General features: G+C 53.6%; 3 protein-coding genes across 4 annotated transcripts; 2 read left to right on the top strand and 1 right to left on the bottom strand.

Annotated features, from left to right (window-relative positions):
• Window positions 1-152: 152 nt before the first annotated feature.
• Window positions 153-1,287, top strand: IUM83_13221 (Rap guanine nucleotide exchange factor 3; the record flags this gene model as incomplete). Its single annotated transcript, XM_067937883.1, has 6 exons — window positions 153-200; window positions 311-376; window positions 442-605; window positions 677-820; window positions 891-966; window positions 1,039-1,287. The coding sequence occupies 6 exons, from the start codon at window positions 153-155 to the stop codon at window positions 1,285-1,287; spliced, it is 747 nt and encodes a 248-aa protein (XP_067786826.1).
• A 1,279-nt stretch (window positions 1,288-2,566) lies between these two features.
• IUM83_13220 (putative Rab32/38 family GTPase) lies at window positions 2,567-3,622 on the bottom strand (the record flags this gene model as incomplete). Its single annotated transcript, XM_067937882.1, has 1 exon — window positions 2,567-3,622. One exon carries the CDS (start codon window positions 3,620-3,622, stop codon window positions 2,567-2,569), a length of 1,056 nt encoding a protein of 351 aa, XP_067786825.1.
• A 2,950-nt stretch (window positions 3,623-6,572) lies between these two features.
• Window positions 6,573-8,710, top strand: IUM83_13219 (uncharacterized protein; the record flags this gene model as incomplete). 2 transcript variants are annotated; one of them, XM_067937880.1, is made up of 4 exons in its annotated part: window positions 6,573-6,860; window positions 6,942-7,142; window positions 7,312-7,842; window positions 7,931-8,710. In XM_067937880.1, the coding sequence occupies 4 exons, from the start codon at window positions 6,573-6,575 to the stop codon at window positions 8,708-8,710; spliced, it is 1,800 nt and encodes a 599-aa protein (XP_067786906.1). The 2 variants fall into 2 exon arrangements, with proteins under 2 accessions (XP_067786906.1, XP_067786905.1); XM_067937881.1 differs by having other exon boundaries at window positions 7,312-7,941.
• Window positions 8,711-24,223: the final 15,513 nt, after the last annotated feature.

Genomic DNA, 24,223 nt, shown 5'->3' with positions numbered 1-24,223 from the left:
TGGGGCCGCGTACTCGAACGCGCTGTGGCTCACAGCCGCTGCTTTTCCGCCAATCCCAGCGGCACACACACATTTTAATCCAATCGCAGAGTCATAAGTAATATGACCAATCAGAATGGCTATTGCCACTTTTGCTCACTGCACGAGGGGACATGGCGCGCGCAGGCAAGTGCTTCGAGTGCGTGCTGCAGGGCGAAGTGGTGCGTGGGACTGCGTGGCGGCATTATCATATTGACGGGAAGGTGCTTGGGAGTGCGCTCGCTAATTTTGGTGGGTGTTGGGCCTGTGATGGTGTCGCTGTGGTGGCTAGAACTTCAAGCACTTCCCCTCCTTCGTCGAGCGCCTCGGAGGGCTGTGCGACGAGAGCGTCGTCAAGGTAACCAGTGGTAGAGTGCAGTGATATTCTGCGAGGGGTATGCTGATGGTTTGTTCGTGGGGCAGGAGGACATCGCGTTCAAGGAGTACGTGTACAACTTCGACGACAAGTGTCCACAGTACATACAGGGCGTGCCGCACTATGAAGTCCGAGCGCGGCACGTGTTCTCCGGGTCCACGACGTTCCAGGGGGAAGCTGTGGAGATGCCCTCGGATGGAGGGCAGAAGTGGTGAGCAGCGCCGACGGCGGTTACAACGCAGTACTTGCGCTGACGGCTTGAGTTGTTGGCGTGTTTGACAGGGAGCTGCGGTACATTGGGCGGTGGGAGCGCAAGAAGATGTCGGAGCATGTCGGAAGCGCGCCGCTGGGTGTGCCGTTCCGCAGTCAGATCGCGGTGTCAGTCGGTCAGAACGTGCGCTCCTTCCTGGGCACGCTAGGCTTCCGGTAAGACGCAGTGCAACTGATCTCATATCATTTACCTGAAGCTAACGCACTATCGGTGCTGCAGCCACAGCTACCGGTACATGCGGCTCGGCACGCGGTGGCAATTTCCGAATGGCATCACGATTGAGGCTACGCGTATGAAAGCGGTAAGTCGTATACGAAGAGCTGTTTGGGTCCATCTCGGCTTCGAACTAACATCAGGGTTGACGTGATTACAGTTGGAAAATGAGGACGAGAAGGACGAGTACCGTTTGGTGGACCTGGAGAATCTGCGTGTCGAGGCGCTGCTCGTGGAGATATTTGCGCTCACTACAGACGAAAAGATTGATGAGGCTTCGCAGAAGATTCGTCGTTTTGCGGTAGACCTGGATCCGTACTTCATTGAGCGTCCGTCTGAGGGCAAAGAGATTCTACACAGTACTGCCACTCTGGCTGCCGAGGTGCGCCGCAAACGCCCGCGTCAGTAGAGTGGCTGTGCGATGCGAAGTGGAGTGGTGACTCTAGCGCTTACAGTTTCTTCTGGTATTTTAATACCATTGAAATGCCACGAAATAAAATCGAGATTAGCACTGCATTTTTCAGTTTAAAAACGATCGCCTTCTAAATTTCAGAACCATGCTTCTGATGGACAGTTGAGGCACACGATATGTGGCACACATGCAATAAGTATACTGAAATCAAGTAAAATTGTTTCATAGTATCAGAAATCTCATGTTTATTGGAATCCACGAGAAAGTGGAGGGTTTTCCAGTGGTAGACCCCGAAGCTTGTTTGGGCAGCTAAACAACCCCTATTTTGAATACTAGTGTTAATAAATAGTTTGGGTGAGGGTGGTTTCCGCGATGCAATAGTACGGCCATACTGCGCGGTGGTTGCCGTGGGGCAGCAATGCGATAAATTATCGCTGATAATAGCCCGTGGCACGATTGAAGTGCTGCAAAAGGGGTCGCTACAACACTAGCTAGCGCGCCCTCAGCTCTTAACCCTTCCGAGTCATAGGCTACGACATGTACCGCGACGGCATAGGTAGGAGGTGCCTTCAGGTCCGTCGTTGATGTGCCGCTTCGAGGTGAGACCAGTTTTGATCGTAGCGAGTAGGATGCCTTCGTCCGTGTGCTCGGTGTTCCGCTGCGAGGTATCCAGCCAGTTCGGTGCCACAGCAGCGGGGTTTTAGTGTTAGCACGGGGAGAGAGTGGGGGGGGGGGGTTACTGCGGCGACAGAAAAAGCTGGACTAAGGCTCTGTCGCGGTACTCGAAGGCGACTTCAAATGAAACTACTTGGCCTAAAGATAATTCCTTGTTAGGATTACAAGATCTCCTGTACGGATAGTCCCTAAAACAATTCCGCGACTGGAAGTATTTTGCAATTGACCAATCAGGTTGCACTATTAGCCAACTTCAACTGCACGCTTCAGAAATCGGTTTGAGCTGAGAACTGCCTTTATATCTATGTACTGTATGCCCGGTGGCATTGTAGAGAATATCATCACGTCTCTTGACGGGAAGAGATTCGGTGAAGTCATCGAAATACAGCTTGTGAGGAACAATTGCAATTTAAAAATTGCATTATGTACCTAGTAATGCTACGGAATAAAAATAAGACAAGCGCTGCATCTTGCGGTGCTTTGCTGACACCGCTATACCTACCTTGGCTCTTGTGGGTTGAAACTTTTCTATCCGTCATGTCTTGGGACCAGATGCATCTCAAAAATCGCGCACGACTGGGTAGAACGATCGACGCTGTCTCTAATTGCAGTCACAGGCAAAGCCTTCTTGTTTGACGGCTCTATACTGCGTTGGCGTCTGGGAGAGGCGAATAATCTCTGGTGGTGCGGGTTCCCCATCCTCATCTTGCTGTTTTTCCTTCTCCACCTCCTTCTCCGTTCGGTGGTCTTCCACCATGCGGTCAATCAAACACTGGAACGCATCGTCAACGTGCTCGCCGCTCTTGGCCGAAGCCCGGAACCACTCGATGATGTTGTTCTTGTCCACACACTTCTGCATGTTCACGCCGAGGTCCAGCGCGCCCATGGGGTCAATCAGCAGGTCGCTTTTGTTGGCCACCATGACCACGGGGATCTCCGCTCCTTCATTCAGGTCTTTGCAGCACGTGTCAATCTCGTTCTTCCAGTTTACAACGGCATCAATCGTGTTCGCGCGCGTGATGTCGCACACGATCACGGCGCCTTTCGCCTCGCGGAAATAACCCCGCGTGAACTTGGCGAACCGGTCCTGGCCGGCGATGTCCCACAGCTGTAGGCTGATGGTTAACTTGTCGTCGTACTCGATGATCTTCTCCACAAAGTCGGCGCCGATGGTGCTCACGTACTCCTCGTTGAATTCGTCCTGCGTGAATCTGCGGATGGTGCTGGTCTTGCCGCAGCGGGCGTTTCCCACAATGAGCACCTTCATGATCACGGTCTCCAGTGCGTCGTCCGACGACGAGTCGAAGCTCTCGCCGTCCACCGAGCCTGAACCGCTCGAGTACTGGGCCAGCATCTCCTCAATTTCCTCCTTGGTGGGAGCGGGGGCGTTCTCGAGCTCTGCGAGCTGCTGCTGCACCTCTTCGAGGCTCAGTGAGGCCGTCCCAGACCTCGAGCGCTCGCTGCGGGGAGCCGCGCGGGAAGAGGAGCTCGTCGGCGCACTGTGCACGCTGTGGGCGTCGTTGGCCTCCTCGACGTCCGTGAGCGTGCGCGCCTCCGAGTCGTTGTCCACGCTGCCGACGCTGCTGCGGTGCTGCTGCAGGATGCGCGCCGACTGCTTGGAGCTGAACATGGCGGCCACGTCGCCGTAGTCGGTCATATCAGCCTCTCTCTCTCGCTCTCTCCAAGCCAACAACTTCGCTCTCGCAGCCAACTGGGATGAGCTCCGGCTGGCTGGAACGGAAGAGACACAGTGCGGGTTCTTCAACTTTAGTAGCGGAAAGTATCCACTTCCTGATTGGTTGCAATTTTCTTTAATATTACCCAACCAGTCAGTGGTACTGTATTAACATACCATCAGATTTTGAGATCGCTCGATGCACGCAGGTCTCTTAGCTATCTGGTTCTACCAAGAGTGTTAACGCCCCACGCCACTCTGGCTGAGCCCCGAATCTCGCTCTGTCCAGCTCGCCTCGTGGTGTGACGTAGCCGGTTGGTGCGGCAGGTACCGAAGCATTCTTGAGAGTAGCAACCCCTAGCTTAATAAATATTACATAAAGGTTTTCTTGACTAAATAAACTAGGCCGTTTATACAGTCTTTGCTTGTAAAAAGGGTTAGGGAAAGGAACATAATAAAAACAAGTAATCCTGAGCAGGGCCAAACGTGTTTGTCTTGTGGGACGGGTGTATTCATCTGCAAACCCGCTACAATACAAGTATCCTATGGGTAAAGGTGAACTACTACTGCCAAACGTATATCTATCGGTCGTTAAAGCCCGCACAAGACCGATCAAGCGTCGAGCCGGGAATTGAAGGACCAACCAGGACCATTGGGCTTAGTCAGCGGGTTGGCCATGGCTCTCAAATGCCTCAGGGGTAGATTTAGGTTTAGCACTCCTGCTAGATTTGAGTCTCCTCCCTCCGACTGAAAACAAGGGCTGTATTAATACATTTTCCGAAAACGTCAACCCCCGCCACAGAAAATCTAATGACGCATTATGGCAACGGATGTCTAACGAGGGACAATGGAAATTTATAATGTAACGCACCAAACGAAGAGAATTGATAGTGCCAGCAGTGATAGTTGGCGGCGGGGAGGTTCTTTGATCAATTCCTTCATCCCTCCCATTCCTGCACGCTCAAATCGGACGATGCGCATCTGTCACGAGATCTGTAGACGAACGGAGCATTGGAGAGGACTTGAGGTTAAATAAGAAAAATGAAGACTGATAGATTGAATGAAGCGAAATCCCTGCTACGGCTGTTACCTAGGCTACAGACGGAGTTTGCGTGTGCCTGGCGGTCCGTTGCAAAACGAATGCTGCTGGTATTGGTTTCAGGTTGCTCGTTGCAGGTTGCTTGGTTGCAGATTGCTAGACAGGCGATGTATCATCGTCACAGTTCATCCCTTAGACGCACGGTAGCTCGGGTTTTAGGCAATGTGTCGAGGTAGCGGCGAGTTAGCCCGCTGACTTAACTTAGATTTTGCACGGGCTCCAATGACGACTTGATCGTCGAATCGTGCTATCGGATGAAGTATTGTGTCTGTCCCTGGCGCTTTTGGTGTTTGGTGATTGCAGCAACGAGGTGACCCGCGGTTCCATCAGCTGTAAGCACGGGCTGAACGCTGTTGATCTGGCTGGTGGAAGCGTCATAATGATATGGCCGAAGCATGGAGACGTGAAATTCAGGGAAAAGTCGGAGTCCAGGCGGCAATTCGAGTTTACAACGATCTGTCCCTGTAATCCTGGTCACGCGGTAGGGTCCGATGAATCGTGCCGCGAAGTTTCGCGTGCCATCCGTGCCGACATGGTCCAAGTCCAAGTTACGGGTGTTGAGTAGTACGTCATCGCCAACGCTGAAGGTGGTGTGGGGTCGGTTCTTGTCGTAGTTGCGCTGCCAATTGGCCTTAGCCGCAGCTATGTCATCGTGAGCTTGGTCGCGAATTGTTTGTTGATGCTCACCCTGTCTATTGTCTCCGATCGTGACGCAAAATTTACTTCTAGTCTCTGGAAAAACATCATGGAACTTCAAAGTACCATGCGGAACCTCAGTACAGCATTTAAACCATCCACCGACCGACAGTCGAAGGTCACCAACAAGGTGCTGTCTGAGTATCTTCGCCACTTCGTGAACCCACACCAAACCGATTGGGACGAGCTACTGCCACTAGCGGAATTCGCCTACAACTCACGCAACCACGAGTCATTCGGGATGTCACCGTTCATGGCGGATTTAGGCTACGAACCTCGGTCGGTGGCAGACTGCGCCATCCCACATCCAACCCCGAAGCAGCGGCAAGCAACTTCATTTCTGCAATCCGTGGAGGCACTGATAAAGTCTCGAAACAGCTTTTCCGTCTCGTGAGTTCTTGCGTTCGATGTAGTGAGTACGAGAGATGCTGGCTCTCGTCAGCACTAGAGGTCGAGGTTGTAATCGAGCGTAGCGAGAACACTTGTGTGGGAGGATGAAAGTTCAAAAGTGAGCAGTGTTAGGTTGTGTTGCATCGGGGAAGGCCTCAACCAAAAACCCCTTACGGTTGACAGTGACTACTCCGGCCCACACCAAGTGGACAAGGGCGGCACACGATCCATCCTGGAAATCTCCGCGGAGTATTTCTTGGATCTGCCCTTCTCCCTCATAGTCACAACCACTCACAACTTTCACTACTTATTCTTATCGATTTCTTACTGGAATGACTAACCTCAACGACTCAACTTCAACTCTCTGTCTGTGAGCCACTTCACCGTTGAAGTCTCGTAGTGGGCTCTCTTCGTCAGCCGGTCTACATTAATGAGGATGGCATCGAAACCTGAGTCAGTCTGGGGCATTCTCGTCATCGCGTCCATACCAATGTCGGTCCAGCGCTGCTCAGGTACTTCCAAAGGATGAAGATGTCCCGATGGTTTGCCGCGAATGTATTGTACCTTTCAGCCCTTTTGGCAAAGAGAATGAGTGCTGCGCCCAACTCGTGCACATGGGACAGGACCCCAGTTTTCCCTAACCCTTGGAAACCGTATCCGTCCTGCGGGTATACGTCGTATAGCGTATAGCGGTACTCCCCCCCACTCATTTTTAAAGCGGGGGAAATCACCAGCAGCCAGGAAGCCATGGCGCCGCGCGTCAAAGCGGTGGTGCGACCGCCGCGCCACGGGTGGGCGACTGACAGGGAAGTAGTTGTGGACAGCGACGAAGAGTGGGTTGACTCGTCGGCGGAGTCGTCGGGTACCGGCAGCTCCACGTCCAAGCAGCGTCGTTCGGATGATTTCGACCGTCTCCAGACAATGCAGAGCGACAAACAGCCAGTTGTGATGGCGCCGTCCCCCGAGATGACTGAGTTTGTTTCCTGGGGAGCGTTGGACGAGTATCTAAAAGGATATTCAGCCGAGACGTACCAGGTAACGTTTGCTGTTCTGAATAGGACAACTGCAGCGGTTTCGCATAATCTAACTTGTTATTCATTCAACTGCTTCATGCAGAGATTCCGTGTCCTCACAAAAAACAAGGTCGAGACGCGAAACAAGAAGATTCAAGATTCCGGATCCACGAAGCCGCTTGTGCCTGAGGAGTGGGTTCACTACTCGAAGACATTCGTCTGCACCCACGCAGGAAGGTATAAGCCGCGAGGCCAAGGAAAGAGAAAGCGACAAGAGTCACGAGCTCTTGATTGTGGCGTGCAGGTATGTATGGTGCTCACTTGGGCTCGTTTGGGTTCACACAGGTTCGAATGGTGTACAATTGGGTGCTGGGTGGTCGTTCATGGGCTCATGTGGGATTTGTATCGTTTCGTAGATCAATGCATGCGTGCAAGCTGTAATCTAAACTGTGCCGTCTGCTTCTTCGCTGGAGAACACTCAAGTCTGCGCAGACCCACCGGATTCGGGCACCGCGGATGAGCAGTTGGGCACAGGTGGTGACGAGTTTGGCTCAGTTGGGAACGGGACGTACACGGGTGGTGACGAAATGGAAGAGGATCCGACATCGATTGCTACGGAAGCCGAACAGGCCAGCTTTCAAAGCGAGACTCCTCACGAAAACGACGACCACGGCTCGACACTTACCCTTGCAAACGTGACCGACTATTACCAGATCATGAGTCCTCCAAAGTCCAAGGGGCGCCCGAAGCAAAAACCACGGAATGTCAAAGCAAAGCGGAATCAGGCTATCGTAATGGTACAGGAAGACTTGGGCATGCACAAGCGCCAAATGAGTCTCCTGACAGTTTACGAACTACTTGATGGTGAACTCAACTACAAATCGACACACGAGAAGCTGCTGCAGTTCGAGGAGTTCGTGTTCGCCAACAAGTTCCCCCCCCCCATCGCCCACGATATAACCAAACTACCCCTCACCAAACCCCTGACGCGACCAGAAGAGGTGGTGCGAATCTTTCCCAAGCAATTAATTAACAAGTGCACATCCAAGGTCACGGCCTACCAAGCACAAAAAAGGAACTTTGGAGATGCAGTTGGCACTTGAGATCGTTGGCATTGGAGTGTTCGCGAACTCTACAATAGCGCTCATGCGAAAGTGGCACACAGCAGTAAAATTCGTCAAGAAGATCAAAAGAGCGCTGACCTGGATTGATCGGTTAGACTTCACGCGTCACGGAAACTCTAGTTTCTACGTCGAGGAGGACCCCACTATACCTACGCTGCTAGAAGGTATGTCAGTTCTGTCGAGCGAGTATGCAGACATGGTGGAACTGGCTGCGAAGGAAACCCTTAGCGCCCAAGTCATGCAGATGATCCTACACAAACTATTTGGTACGGATCCTAGTGTTCGAGTGATCGATCCGTCTAACCTGGGGATTTCAAATGGAGCTGTAACGACAGACATTGTGCATTTTAAACGGGCGTTGGCCGGAACTACGAAGAAGATGAAAGTGCTGTTTCCAATCAACTGCAACAACAACCACTGGTGCGCTGTGCTGATGAATTTGGAGAAAGGCAGAGTGTACGTCTACGACTCGATGGCGTCTTCCTACGCTACCACTACCCGTGCTGTGGCACAGCAGATGATCACTATGCTACCAGACGGTGTCAGACCCAGTGCTCGCTTGGTGACCCACGATCCTGGCCTTGGCGTCCAGAGCAACAGCTACAACTGCGGTGTGTACGTCCTGCTGGCCTTCGAGATGTTCTGCGGGTCAGAGCCGCTCGGCCACCTCGACAAGAAGACTCTGCAATGCATGCGCTACCGCTACTTGCGCATGTGCATCAGTGAAGAAAGAAGTAGCAGTAGCTAAGGGCTGTTAGCACGAAATAAGTAGGGGTAGCTGCAGCTAAGTCACTGAAATCGTTGCATTGAACTATGTTTGTAGAGTTATATGTTTGATGTGGGTTTTAGAAATCGAAGGAGAAAACCTGCCCAGCAGAACATTTCTCCTGCCTCGGACTCTGGCTGCCGCCACTTACCAATGCCATGCTGCTCCGGCTCTTTAAACTTTCCGGATATACGCGTATAGTGTATAACTTTTACGCAGGCTCTCACGAGTTGGGTGCTGTAGTGGGCACAGAATGGGTGCCAAACTGTCACATCTGGGTTGGGATGGGTGCTGCTTGGGTGTCGTAACTCCATCCTGTCCCGTCCCATGTGCACGAGTTGGGTGCAGCAATGAGTGCCTTTTGCAAATCGGGCTTCAAAAAGTGCCTCCTTCGCACAGATGGTTAGGTTTCTAAAGCATTTTATGGTGTGCGCAACAGCAATTTATTCATTGTGGTTACATTTTTATCCAATCAGATCGTACCAACCCAACTCCTACCAAACTCCTACGAAAGTGCTTACGAAGGTACCTCCGACTTGAAAAAGTCCGAATGGCTGAGATTTACCGCCATCAAGCACTTAGCAACTGGAGCAGAGTTTAGAATGACCTACTCGATAGACTTGCGTTGGAGGGGCATCGTGCTAATGTATGTGTACTCTGTTGACAACGCAACTGTAGCTAGTGTTTCAGGAGTATCTGCTCGTTTTTTAAGTCGCTGGTATACAAGGTTTCGCGCTACCGGAAACGTTTTGAAGAACCAGCCACGTGCCAAGACTTCGCGCTGGCCAAGTGAGGTGTGCGCATTCGTGCGCCAATACGTAGCAAACCATCCCTGCTTCTACTTTGAGGAGCTACGGTACAAGCTTCGAGCTATCTACAAGGACACAATTAATGTTTCGGACTCAACTAAATGTCGCGCGCTACGATTCGACCTAAATTTGACGAGGAAGGTTCTAACAAAGAGGGCTCGAGAAAGCGTTCCGAGAGAGCGCCGAGAGTACGTTGGGAGGCTTCTGCCCTTTTACATCGGCCCAGATCAACTAGTTTTTATTGACGAGACGTCAAAAGATGGAAGGTAAGACACTTGGCTTTATTTTTTATTGCGGGTTCCGAAATGTCTAACGCACCGCAAACTGCTTTTCTGTTAGATCTGTACTACATCGATATGGTCGGTCGGTAAGAAACACCCCAGCGCAGGTGTCCGTTCCGTTCGCCGAGGGAAACGCGTATCTATTCTGGCAGCTATGGACGTGCAGGGCTTTTTTTGGATGGGGCGATGTGGAAGGAACTTTCACGCGTGTGGGGTTTCACAATGTGTTTAAGCAACCAATTCTTCAATTCCTCAACCCATGGCCTCTGCCACGATCGATTGTGATCTTGGACAATGCCAAGATCCACATGTACGAAGAGATTCAAGAGCTTACTCACGCAACTGGAGCGTTGCTCTTCTTCTTGCCGCCTTATTCCCCGGATTTAAACCCGATAGAAGTTGGATTCTCGCTGCTTAAACGCTGGATTCAACGTCACGCAAATATGGCGTTTCGAGAGGATCCGCTAGCAGTCCTACAGGTGGCAACGTTCAAGTGCACGAGGCAATAGGAAGAAGTTGCGGAGAACCTCTACAGTCACTGCGGGTACAAGGCAAATGAATTAGCTATCAATATCTAGCTCAAAGTCAGAATAGAGTCTCACCCACAAGAATTTTTCCTAAGTTTCCATTGCTTCTGCGCGCTCGTCAGTATGCTCCTCGTCTGGAATGTCTATTGCTGGACCCGGAGTCTCGATATCGGTAGGCGGGCGAAACGGCGGCCGCAAACCGTAGCTTGGAAGTCCGAGGGCAGCTCGGAGATCGACGACGTTCACCTCCAGAGGCACCGGGACGCCGTGAAGTTTCACACGCACCATGCAATACTCGCTGTCAGCCCGCTGCTGCTCTGCATCCGCCGCGCTGCTTGCTGGGTGTCAATGTGCTGCAGCTGCCGAAATGTGGTGATGTCGGGCACGGTCAATGGGGCTCCGTCTGGAAAATGAGCTTGCGTGACCGCCATGTATCGTTGCGAAGCTTCACCCGCTTCGATCTGTCGCTCGTGGACAAAGGCTGCGACGCGTGGCATTTGTTCTTGAATGCGCGCAGCTGTAGCACGCCGCAATGACGTTACCTGCGCTTCTGGTTTGGGTACGTAAACGAAGAGCTCCAGCTCAAACCCAGCTTGGCCGTTGCGCCGCAATCTTGCCCTATGCCACACGTTTACTAGTGGCGCAAGCAGCGCCGCATTTCTTGGCACAGCACTTCGAAGTGCTTCTGCTTTGCGTTGTTGGTCGGCTTGAGGTAGATGTCGAAGTTGCTATTCCATTGGCCTGGTAACTAGCTTGAAAAATGCTCCTCCACCTTCGCTCTCAGTACTCGGTGGCCATCTGCGACGTCAAACACGAACGATGGAGAGGGGGGCGCTTTGTCATGGCAAGCTTCAAATGGTTGTCCATTCTTAATGCTTAACCGGCAAGTTAGTGAGGTGGGCAACGGGATTGCTGAATCCATCACTGTGCTGACACAACACTGTTCACGCACCAAGCACTTTAAAGAATACTCGCGCTCTTGCGATCTCGGCGGCCATAATCTCGTCAGTGCCGACCGAAATTCTCGCTCAGACAGGGCTGCCTCTGCCTCTCCGACACCTGTTGCCTCATACAGCAGCTCGATCTCCTCAGCACCACAGCGCACCGTGATATTGCACCTCTCGCTTGGGGCTACTCGCACACTGCACCGCAAATACGTAGCCGCCATGAACCTGCTGCATAGCGTATATACACACGTTCATCCTAGGCCGCTGAGCTGCGCTTGTGCTCGAACGCCACAAAGCTGTAGTACGCATAAAGTTCTGTTAGATAGATGTGCCACACACACACAATGCCTACAGTACCTGCGCGGTCTATCTACCATCACGTCGCAGCATTGCTAATCGCCTTCGTCTTGTTGCCGTCGTGGTACTGCTAACCGTCTTCGCCTTCTTGCCGTCGCAGCTGGCTTGTCTTCTAGCTTTGGCAGCTGGCCCCAGCTTCACCATACGCCACACGCACGCACACCTAGATATACCAGCGGGAGGAATCGAACCTCCACCCCCCGCGAGCGGGGCTCTGCCGATAAGCTACGCTGATTTGGCGTGAGCGTGCCGTGCAGCGCTTGGGTCGCGAGGTGATACTAGCTTGATCCGACGTGCTTCGTCTTGAGCCGGCGAGTCTGCGAGTGAAGACCACCCATTGTCCAGTCGATAATATTAGCCAACCAGAGCGCCGACAATTAGGGCCGGTTTTAACAGAGACTGACAAATTAGGTAGATCCTTTGAGATGGGCAACTGCTTGCGTAACTACCTCCCAAGCAGAGGCAAAACGACAGAAAAGCACAATACTTGTTGCGCTGGCAAAGTTCGCATATCTCGACGTAGGAGCGGATGGACTTCACCATGGCAGGCCAGTAGTATTTAGACGCCACGCGTAGCTGTGGCTTGGCCTGCCCTGGATGGCCGCTAGTCGGAACATCGTGCTCCTCGTGCACGACACTGTTTCTCAGCGCGGTGTCCGCTGGAACACATACTCGGGCCGGAACACCAGGCCGAATTCGGAAAAAATTAGACCGTCTGAGAGCTCGAAGCGTTGCTATATGTGCGGACGAGTTGCCTTACTCCTCGGCAAACTCGATATTGGCCCAAAGTATTTGCCCGAAGGGCAGAGACGTCTACACTCCGCTGAGATATCGACCGCCGTTGAGGTCGAGTGGGCAAATAGTGTTTCTTCATCGGCATGTTCCTGACCATTGAGAGACTTCAACAAAGACGTAAGACTAACTACTCGGCTGGTACCGTCGTTCCAGCTCGGATTGCACGAGAAGGTGTCGGCCACGACGTTTGTAGCTCCCGGGATCCACTTGAACTGAGGTTGAAAAAGTGCAAGCTCATTTAGCCATCGAGCAAGCCTCTGGGTGTAACGGGGTTAGTCACACAAGTGGCTTGTAGCCACTTGTGATTTTTACAGATAAGATATCTGTTAAAAGTTTTAGATACTTCCTTACCCTGGTGTAAGTCACACCAATGGATTCATTGAAGTGGGCCACCACAATGAGTGGTCCACACCTACCCAAAGATCCTATTGGTAGAAAGCAGCATCTTTCTACCAATTAGAGACGTGCATATTGGCGGGGCTCTGACAGCCAGCCGCTGTCAACCCCTTTCATAGATGATAAACAGTTTTAGCAGATTTAGGAGGAAGATCAATTCACAAACAATACAGTTATCATTTTACCTTAAACTAGCTATTTGGTGTTTTATTTGATTTATATTATACTTGTGGACTCAAGTATAATTAATAAACTCCTACCCTTCCTCATACACGTAGCGCGACGTGTAAGCTAAAGTAGTGAGCCAAAGTAGGCCCACTACACCTGGTAGCACTTTGTAGTCTGTCCAACGACCGACTACGTGACGTTCGTACGAGGTGTACGAACGCGGAGCCGAGAACCCCATGAGCACGGAGGTGCCCATGGAGAGCTCCAACACGCCTGCAACTCATGTTGCACGCGCGGACTGCCCCCACCTGTCGGACCCAGAGTGGGAAGCCCTCCAACGACTGTCAACAGTCATTGGAGAAGCAGCGATAGCTACGATGCTGCGTACGTTATCGCCGACGGAGCAACTTGGTGTTGCTCTGGGGTTCTTCATGAAGGAGCAGCGTGATGCTGCTTCCTCAGTTACGGCGTCGTCAGGGACGACACCGCGAGCTCAATCATTGAAATTGAGTGTAAGCAATTACGTGGGAAGAGAGGGCGAGCCTCTCCTCCGATGGCTTGTCGAGCTCGACACAGCCATAGCGGCTCGACGCATCGTCGACCCGCTGTCGAAAGTCGCGTTCGCCATGTCCTGCCTTGGCGGACGCGCAAGGAGTTGGGCGTATGGACGCCGACTCTCCGATCCTACGTGCTTCAGCACGTACGAAGTATTCAAGGAGGAGCTCAGACAAGCGTTTGAGCCCCCGCAAAACGAGTTCCGGTCGAGGGCGGAATTCCTCGACCTGCAGCAGGGTAAGCATGACGTCCATGCTTACGCGCAGCGTGCACGGTACTTGGTATCAAATATCGTGACTAACCCGATTGACGAGGCGACCAAGGTCGTCACGTTCATGAAGGGGCTGAGAGATGGGCCTGTGAAGACCTATCTCTTCCGAGAGTACCCGAGTACTCTCGAAGCTGCGATTACTCTCGCAATGCAAGAAGAGTTTAGCCTGCGGCAGGCTAAACTGCATGCGAGCGTGCCGAGGTCGCAACCGCGCCCGGTAGTGAGCACGTGAGGTCCGGAACCAATGGACCTCTCGAACGCAACAACTGCTGGTCACCAGCAGCACGGAGGCAACGTGCGATGCTTCCGTTGCGGAAGGATCGGTCACTTTGCACGGGAGTGCACAGCTCCCATGCCCCCTGGCGGTGGCCGTCGTGGCGATGCTAGGCATCGCCGCGGACCAACAAAAAACGCGAACATCCAGTAGGCGCGGCGCGCCCTACTGGTAATGCAGTCACGCGTGCCGACATCGGGCACGCGACACTGAGGACTACAGCCCCCAGTGAGACTAGCTCTCGCTGCAAGAAACAAGATGACAGGCCGAACCTAGTCATCTTGAAGGTTTACTCGAAGAGAGCGAGTGACTCTCTTCGAGCTTTGGTAGATTCAGGCGCGTCGAACAACTTTGTTCGACTACGAAGCCTGCCGTGACTTGGCTTCGAGGCGGTAAATGTACCTCGAAGTCTTCTGGAGGTACGACTGGCAACAGGTGCCATCGTGACGACCGAGAAGCGCGTCGTGAACGTGCGCTTCTCGTACAAACAACGCGTGTTTGTCGAACATTTTATCGTCCTGGACCTGGACGATAAGTTCGACGTGGTAATGGGCATGCCGTGGCTTGCACGGCATGATCCGGTGATAGAGTGGAAGAAGCGCACGCTCGTGCGCTACGGCCGCGACAGCGGAACAGAGAGCGATGGCCCTGTTACCGCAGCGCACGCACCAGCAGGTGCGCGCGGCTCACCAGTCGAGACAGCGCTTAATGCTGCTGTCCCGGAGTGCCCAGGAAGTGCGCGAGGGCGCGCACAAGTGAGACCAACGTCGGCAAGGCTGCCGACGTCGGAAGAAAAAGATGTGTTGGTTCCGGGAACCAACATCCACGTTCAAGTGTGTAAGGGACAGTCCCTGACCCGAAGAGGCCAGGTCGATGACGACGCGTCGGCTCCCGGAGCCGACGCTCCCCCGGTCATGAGAGGGTCCGTCAATAAATGGCGTCGAGGTGACGAAGGCGTGTCAACTCCGGTAGTTGACGCTGCAAACAGTGCGGATGGTTGCAAACGTACCGCACTGACGCAATTTGCATGCTGTCGTGCGGCCGGGCTGCACGACGAAGCGCCATGCGGTCAAGCCGGGCTTGATACCGCGCGCCCGCGGACAGAGTCCGCCGGCGAACAACTGTCCACGGCCGGGCCTGGACCAGAAGAACAACTGTGCGTAGCCGGGCTCCGCACAACAAGAAGACGGCGCATGCGGAGAACGCTGCGCAAGTCTCGGTCCGGGACCGAGACGCCACGAGAACAGTCTGCTGGGCAGACTGAGGCGGTGACGCCGGACGTCGAGACGCTAAGCGTCTTGACGCGCACCGATACTGGATTCCAGTATCGTGAAATGGAACTCGGTAGTCCTCCGACGACGGCGTCGGAGTTGACTTCGCTTCCAGTCATGAGCTGGAAGCGCTTCACGCGCGACTTGCACGGTGGTCGCATCGAGCAGGTCTGCGTTCTTTCGAACAGCGATAGAACGGAGAGCGAGAGCGAAGAGCTGAGACAGCTCTTCATGGGAAGTACCACTGAGAGTGAAGACACTCTCAGTGCGAAGACGAAGCGAGAGCGCTTCGAGGAACAAGGTTGGGACTCGCTAAAGTCGAGTCCCTATTACGAATTGTTGAAGGAGTACAAAGACGTACTCCCAGAAGAGATCCCTGCGGAGCTTCCGCAGGATAAGGGCATTCAGCACGAGATTGATCTCGTGCCGGGCACAAAGTATTGTGTCACGCGGCAGTGGCCACTGCCGCGAGAACAAGTAAAAGCGATCGACGACTTCTTTGAAAGTCGTCGCAAAGCAGGACAAGTGCGGGAATCAAAGTCCCCGCACAGTGCTCCGACGTTCTGTGTCAAAAAAAAAAAAAAAACACACACACACAGGGCGGATGGCGCATCGTTCATGCGTATAACAAGCTGAACGATGCGACGGTACCGGCGTAGACGCCGATACCACGAAAAGATGTCATCATCGATTCGATGGTTGGGAGCACCGTTTACAGTGCTCTCGACTTACGAGATGGATTCTATCAGATCCTAATGCGTGAGAGCGATATCCCTCTCACGGCAGTGAGAACGCCACGCGGCATGCTCTGGGAATAGCTAGTAATGCCACAGGGGCTTAAGAACTCTCCTGCGACTTTCAACAGGTGCGTGACGCACTTGTTGCGCTCGGTGCGCGACTTCGCACCCAGCTACTTCGATGATGTGTTCGTCCACAGCCCGGCTGTGGACGGGAAGACCGACGTAGAGATGCACCGGGTGCATCTCCAGAAGCTACTTGAGCTTATGCGAAAGCATAAACTCTACGCGAACCTGAAGAAGTGTATCTTCGGGGCGAGCGAGATGCCCGTCCTCGGGTGTCTCGTCGGAAAGAATGGCGTTCGCCCTGACCCGGAAAAGGTCAGAGTGGTTAACGAATGGCCAACGCCTTCAAGTGTCAAGGAACTGAGGCAGTTCCTTGGCTTGGCCACGTACTTGTGCAAATACGTGGAGGATTACGCGGGCAAGAAAGAAGCTGTGTGGAATTGGACAGCCGATTGCCAAAAGGCATTCGAAGCAGTCAAGCGGGGCTTGGCTGAGGCACCGATCTTGGCAGTGGCTGACCAAGATCGTCCATTCCACGTAGTGTGTGACGCATCCGACTTCGCGATCGGATGCGCATTGATGCATCACGATCACGAGGGCCGTGATCGTGTCGTCTACTACCAATCGCGTCAGCTGAAGCCAGCTGAGCGTAACTATCCGGTACATGACAAGGAACTCCTTGCCATGAAATATGCACTCGCAAATTTCCGAGTGTATTTGCTTGGAAGTAGACCGTTTGTGGTCTACATCGACCATGCATCACTGCGCACTGCAGTGAAGTCACCACACATTTCACAGAGAAAGGCGAGATGGCTCTCATTCTTTGCGGAGTATAACTTCCGGGTCGAATACAAACCCGGAGGATTGAATGTGGTGGCCGACGCGTTATCACGTCGACCAGACTATGCAGACGCAGCTGACGTCAATGCCATTGGCGTCATGCGATCAAGCAAACCCACATCGTCTCTGTTGGACGATGTGAAGGCCGCGTTCGCGCACGACGCGGACGCGAAGCTCTTGCTAGCCTATGGCACAGCGCCTTCTGACAAATCCCGTCAGAAGCTGCCCAAGCACCTTCGTGCGCGTGCACACCGATATCGGGTGCACGACGGACTGCTTCTTTACAATGCAGTCGACGACAACGCGGATCGCGTTGTCGTGCCGAATGACCATGACCTGCGACTCAGGATCATGTACGAGTATCATGATGCCCCGACTGCGGGACATCTCGGACGTGAGAAGACATACGTCCTTCTCACGAGCGACTTCTACTGGCACCACCAGTATAAGTGGGTGCGCAAGTACATCCGTGCTTGCGAGGTATGCCAACGCGTAAAGCCTGCGCCATTCGCGCAGTCTCCTTTGCAATATTACTACCGACTCCGTCGGAGTGTTGGAAGTCCATGTCTTTGGACTTCATCTTTGGTCTTCCCCCGGACAGCGGAGGGAATACCGGTGTTGTGGTCTTTGTCGACCGCTTCAGCAAGATGGTACATCTTGCTGCGGTGCCGGCAGCAGTGACCGCGAAACAGATGGCACGTCTGTTCGTCGACATGGTGTTCAAACACCATGGCATGCCGACCGACATCGTGTCGGACAGAGACCCGCGCTTCACAGCGCACCTGTGGCAAGCAGTGTTTACACTTCTTGGGAGCCAGCTTTCAATGTCGACTGCGGATCATCCGCAGACGGACGGTCCAACCGAGCGCGTGAATCGCGTGCTCGTCGATATGTTGAAGAGCTACGCTCACTCGTTCCAATACTGGAGCGAGTGCTTATCGATGGCAGAGTTTGCCATCAATAACTCAGTGCATGCCTCGACAGGGCATACACCGTCTACGTGAATGCCATGCGGCATCCACGTCTACCGATTTTACTCGGAGTGATGGCTCCCACTTTAAGTGGGGGAGGATCTACGACTGCAATACAGCAGCCGCAGAAAACCGCTGACACTTGCACAGTGTCAGCTGCAACAACGAACAAACCACATGAGTCTGCGCAGGGCGCAGACTCCCCCAACAACAAGGCCAACGACCACGGGTCTGCGCAGGGCGCAGACACCGCAAAGAACCACGCAGAGGCGGGGCCTCTAGCGGAGAGCGAGCTGAATGACTTCAGCTCGGATGCAATCAACGTCCACACCAAAAGACAAGCCGTAATTCGGTTTGTCCAAGACACAATAGCAGCTTCTGTTGATCAACAGAAGCTGAACGCAGACAATGCGGGCAGAAGCAACACAAATGAATTTAAAGTTGGTTCATTAGTTTTGTTAGCTACACAAAACCTGCCTAAACATGCAGTTTCGGACTTCGGAGCAAGCAAGCTTGCTCCGCGCTTCAACGGGCCGTTCACTGTGTTGGCACGGCACGGCAACGCATACACGCTAGACATACCGTCTAGCATGCGCCTCCATCCGACCTTTTACGTCGGACGGCTGAAGCTATACCTGCAGCACGAGCCATCTAGCTCGGCTGACCCGAAGCTTCGGCAGGAGCCGAGGCAGAAGCGGAAGCCTTGGCCTCGGCGACGAGCAGCCTCTCCTCCAGCGCGCGGACGCGCTGGAGCAACCCCTTCATCTGGGTCCCCAGCTCGACCTGGATATTCGAGGCGGTCTGCGAGACCGCCGCTACCTGAGCCTTCTGGTTCGCCAGCTCCTGTTTCAGGGCGGCGAACTCAGCACCCTGCAGACGCTCCACGGCAGTCACCCGGTCGTGGAGAGACGTGTACTGATCAGCCCGGGGCTGATCATACCCGGGGCGTGTTCCCACCCCCGCCACCGCCGATCCGTGACGCCCGCGGCTCAACCCGCTGGATTGTTGAGCGGATTGTTGACCATAGTATCCCGAAAACGAACCCTCAAGGGGCTCGTTTTCGTATTCGTTGGAGAGGATTTCCTCCCCATCGAGATACATGGGAGCCGCGGAACGTCTTGCTGGAGGACGTTCCGGAAATGGTGAGGGCGTACGAAGAGCAGTACGCGCTGGCGCAGCGGAAATAATGCGAGCGCTGCGGTCATCGCTAGCGCCCGAACCCTCACGTGCTAAGAACTTAGCACGGAGCTCTTTGAGACTCTCGGGCACACGGAATGACGTGCACCCGTTCAGGTCGCGGTCTCTCAAGCGGACCGCGCCCGGGAAGCGCTTCGTGCACTGAAAGCCCTCGGGCACAGCGCACGGCACATTTGCCTCCTCAGCAGCAACGTGGAGTTGCTCCAACTTTCCACGCTTCGAGTACGTCTCGAAGCGATCACGCGCTTGCTTAATCCGATCACGGTAAGCATTCGGCTTTTTGTTGAAGTTCTCAACAAAATCATTCCAACTTTGACAAAGTGCCTGCCACTCGGGCACTTTGCTGCGAGAAGATGTCTTCTTGCTTTGAAACCATCGGAGCTCATGAAAGAGTCCGATGTAATAATCGCGCCTTTGATGCGTCTCCGCATCCAAGTGCAGCTCGGCAGCCACGGCGTCATCTTTGATGGCGCTGCATACGTACAGCGGCACCTCATTCGGAGGTACAGAACTCCCATACCGGTCCGAGATCTCGGACGCGGACGGTATCCACGGAGAGCCTTGAGCTTTGGAATCGCGCGCTGCAGCTGCAGCGCGCGGAGTACTGAGAGCCCCAGCGGAAGCGAGTGGGGTATCACTCTCAGTTCGCGAACGCTTCAAACTCGAAGCGTCCGATTCGTCCCCTTCACGCGGGTGAATGTTCTTAGCGTGGGGGTCGAGCGATTCGCTCGACACTGAGTCTCTGCGCTATGAGGACGAGTCCTCCTCGTCCTCCATGTCTTCATCGTCGTCGTCAAAGTCGACGACGTCGCCATACTTCGCCTTCTGGCGTTCGAAGTAGTCACCGATGGAGAGATAACTCTCCACCGACTTCGAAGTCTTCTGCTCTTGAGGCGCGCTCATCGTTGAATGAGCGCGGTTTTTTTCTCCAAACGCGGAGAATTGACGAGTGGTCAATTCCGAAGATTGACGTGCGGAGACCCCGCGCGTCTAACCTTAAGGGGGGGATGGTGTAACGGGGTTACACGTACAAGTGGCTACAAGCCACTTGTGAATTTAACAGATAGGATATCTGTTAAATGTTTTGGATACTTCCTCACCTTGGTGTAAGTCACACCAATGGATACATTGAAGTGGGCCACCACAATGAGTGGTCCACACCTACCCAAGTTCCTATTGGTAGAAAACAGCATCTTTCTACCAATCAGAGACGTGCATATTGGCGGGACTCTGACAGCCAGCCGCTGTCCACCCTTTTCATAGATGATAAACAGTTTTAGCAGATTTAGGAGGAAGATCAATTTACAAGCAATACAGTTCTCATTTTACCTTAAACTAGCTATTTGGTGTTTTATTTGATTTATATTATACTTGTGGACTCAAGTATAATTAATTCAAATTATTAATAGACTGACGCTTCCTCATACACGTAGCGCGACGTGTAATCTAAAGTAGTGAGCCAAAGTAAACCCGCTACACTGGGAGCACGTCTGCTGTTGCAAAATACCTTCAATGGTGCGATTGTCAGTATTTATGAAGAATGGCCGATCGATCCGATAGACCTTCCACACTCGCATCGCGTGTAGCGCAGCTAGCAATTCCTTTTCGCGAGTAGGATAAATGAGTGCCACCCTAGAAAGCTTGCGAACATTGAACACGATGATCTTCTCGCAGCCGGAATCGTTGTAATGGAAGAAGTAGCCCCCAATTGCGAAATCAGAAGCATCCTTACTGACATGAAATGGCTACGAGAAATCTGGGTGCGCGAGTACTGGCGGGGAAACTGGCCTACGTTGCAGCTCATTAAATTCCTGCTGCCCTTTCTCGCCGAAGGTGATTGGGTCACTGCGGCTCGTGTCTTTTCGTCAGCTCCGTGAGCGGGGCTATCAGGTCGCCGAAGCCATCGCAGAATTTCATGACGTACAAGCAGGTTCCGAGAAAGGATTGCAATTCTTGCTTCGTACGGGGTGTTGCCAGTCTGTTATCACTTGAATCTTGCTGGGGTCCATCCCAACGCCATCCCTGCCTACAATATCACCAAGGCGTGGGATTTCAGTAGCGCAAAATGTGCACTTCTAGATTTTGATATAGAGATGCCGCTCGGCGCACCTTGTTAGCACTTTCTCTAAGGCGACAAGGTGGTCGTCGATCGAGTCGGAGCAAGTAAACACGAACAGTTCATCTAAGTATGTTTGACAGCAGGACTGGAGGCCTGAGAACACAGCTTGGACGAGGCGGTTGAACGACGAGGGGCTGCTGGGAATGCCCATCGGAGAAACTAAGTACTCGAATAGGCCGTCAGGGGTAGCAAGCGCCGTAAAAGATATAGATACTTCTATCAATTTGACTGGAAACCCCCCACAATAAGTCCATTGCGGAAAACAACTTGCACTTGGTGATGGCGCGCAGGATATCGTCCTTGCGTGGGATTGGGTTCGCCAGCACGCGGGTTTTAGTGTTCAGCCCCTGGAATTCGTGAACAAGTCGTCATTCCCCGCCCCGCTTCTTGACACAGAAAGTTGGGATGCAGTATGGCGAATTAGAGGGTCGGATCATCTTGGCCGTCAGCATCTCTGCAGTCCACTCACGAGTGGTCTCGCGCTACTCGGCTGAAACATGAAATTGCTTGCGATGAATAGGGATGTCATCTGTCAGTTCAATCTTGGCGTCCATGCCAGCCTGGCGAGTGGGTGAGACGGCAGGAATGTGGCTGCGAAATACTTTATAACGAAATTTGCTAAGCAGCGGATAAATAGGAGAGGTTTTCAGCCTTTCCCATGCCTGGTGTGCATTGCTAGTCTCATAACTGGGTTCACAAAGAAGCACATTCGTTGTCGCATTCACGAAGGAGGCGACGGAGGTGGCGAGGACGAACTAGCTTCGTAGTTCCGACAGTCGAGTGATGTTCATGCAGGTAGTAATAGTTTAGAATTGCTTCGTCATCCGATTGGTTCGCACGTCGGGAGCTACAATGGTGTTGTCCTGCAACGCATCTCGCAGGATTACTAAATGCAAATGCAGATGATTAGTCGCGTGACCGAACAGGCTTGAGCTTCCAGTCAATATCGGGGTTGGTATCCACTACCCACGGCATACTGAGGAGAACATTCTTTCCGTCAGGAATATCTATTACAAATGGGTTAGAGCGGTGAGGAGCAAATCCGTCCAAATCAAACTGAAGTTTGACGATTCGTCTTGGAATGACCGTGGTCGAGCCGCTTCCCAGGCGTTATCAGAGGTTTAGAGTAGTCTCGAACAGGCACCTGTAGAGATTCAACGAGTCGTGGCGATACCGCGTTGAACGAAGCACCACTGCCGATAAATTCAGATGCAGGATGGCTGCCAATGTGGTCATGCTGCTCTAGGTAGCCATAAATTTTGTTGGAGGTCGATCTGAAAACCGCTTCGTCTGTGCCGTAGTTTAAGTTCTGCGAGGCGGTAGGAGGACGAACCTTGGCTTGACGTATGGCGAGCGGCTGCAGCGTCTAACTCGGTGGGGCGCCAACCCACCGAGTCACCTAGTATTTTGGCTTGCCACTGTGGTGTCGCAGAACGCACAAATTAGCCCTTGCAACAGACCCAACAATCGCCGAGCTAGTCGGCGCTTATCGGTCTGCGCTAGGTTGTCCCCAGTGGTTCGGCCCTTCCGGGACAGCGGTGGAGGTCCCCGCCGAGCCCAGGCAACCAAGCCAGTCGATCCTCCGGAAGTCAACTGAGCTCACTGTGTGGTGTAGGGAACACCAGATTTTGTGAAGCACCCGAAGCCAAGGCGGAACAAGGTACCAAGACAGCCAAGAAAGCAGCACCGACGGTACTACTCTGCTGGATGGGTACACTGTGCCAGTCCGCCGAGCTCGCCGAGCTCGCAGGCTTCACAGGCCCACTGCGGCCGACTGACGAGGAATCAAGAGCACCGCAGACCAAGGACGGGTGGTGCCACGCAAGGGGAAGACGCGCGTACGGCAGGCCGAGTGCGGGGAGCGCTAGGAGACGCTCAGCCAAGTCCGAGGCAGTTTCCAGGCCCTGGGCTCGGCTAAACAGAGCCGCCGACCGCCCAGACGACGCGGGGCACGGCCAGAAGCCGCACAAGAGGACCAAGCGTGAGCCCGGCGAGCCCAGCAGCACTCTGCCGAGTCGGCGAGACCTCCCCGTCGAGCTCGCCGGGTTATCCGGACAGCTTATCCGGCTCCGCCGAGTTCGAGCCGTTGTAGCGGGGTGAAGGGTCGGCCGAGATCCGAAACCATTCCATTCCACTTGATATTTGTATAGGACCTTAGGAATAGTGGAGGCGCCCTTTCAGGGCGCCCAAAAGACTTAAGAACAAACAGAGCAGAAATTTCTAGGCCCACAACACCTGCACACTTTCCGGTAAGGCCCTGCACGGGGTCGGATTATGCCTGCCGTCGGTACCCGAGAGGCATAGCTTGTAGGGTACTCGACTGGCAGCGCCAAGAGATTAGGTCGGTCCGTGTTGGGCGTTGGGTGCTCGCCAAGTGCGAAGGAAAAGTCTCGCTAACTCAGCGAGCCGGTACGCCGGACAGCCCGGGTGCCGTTACTCTTCAAGTCGGGTTGCTTCTGCCCCGGCGGCCTGTAAAAGCGTTAGCACGCCGCCGTCCATCCTTTGGAGGAGGGCACAGGGGTTTGTGAACGGAGTCCGCTAGCTCGGCGGATCTCCGGAAGAGTGGATCTTGGTTGGCAGGTGTCAGCGAGAGGCGAGACATCTGCTGTCCCGGTTGGGCCGAACCGCGAGGGGACAACCCCTGCGCAGACCAACAAGCGCCGACCTAACTCGGCGATTGTTGTGGTTTGTGCTGGAGATCCACATCTGACGATATTTGTGTGTTCTGCAACACCACAACTGGTGCCGCGACCGGGAACAGGAGTGTGCTTGTGTTTCGTAGGTACCAGCTAACCAAGGTTTGAGAAGAGCAAGGAGAGAGAGAAGATGGTCAAGGGAATTGTAACGCTGAGCCTGGCGATGGCCAGAGCTAACTCGGCGGAGCTAACCAACTCAACGGACTCGACGGCGGCGA

The sequence above is a fragment of the Phytophthora cinnamomi genome, assembly GCF_018691715.1.
Source record: "Phytophthora cinnamomi strain GKB4 chromosome Unknown Contig63, whole genome shotgun sequence".
NCBI classification, from domain to species: Eukaryota; Oomycota; class Peronosporomycetes; order Peronosporales; family Peronosporaceae; genus Phytophthora; species Phytophthora cinnamomi.
The sequence above is the reverse complement of the archived record's forward strand: the minus strand, read 5'-3'. Positions and strand labels throughout refer to the sequence as shown.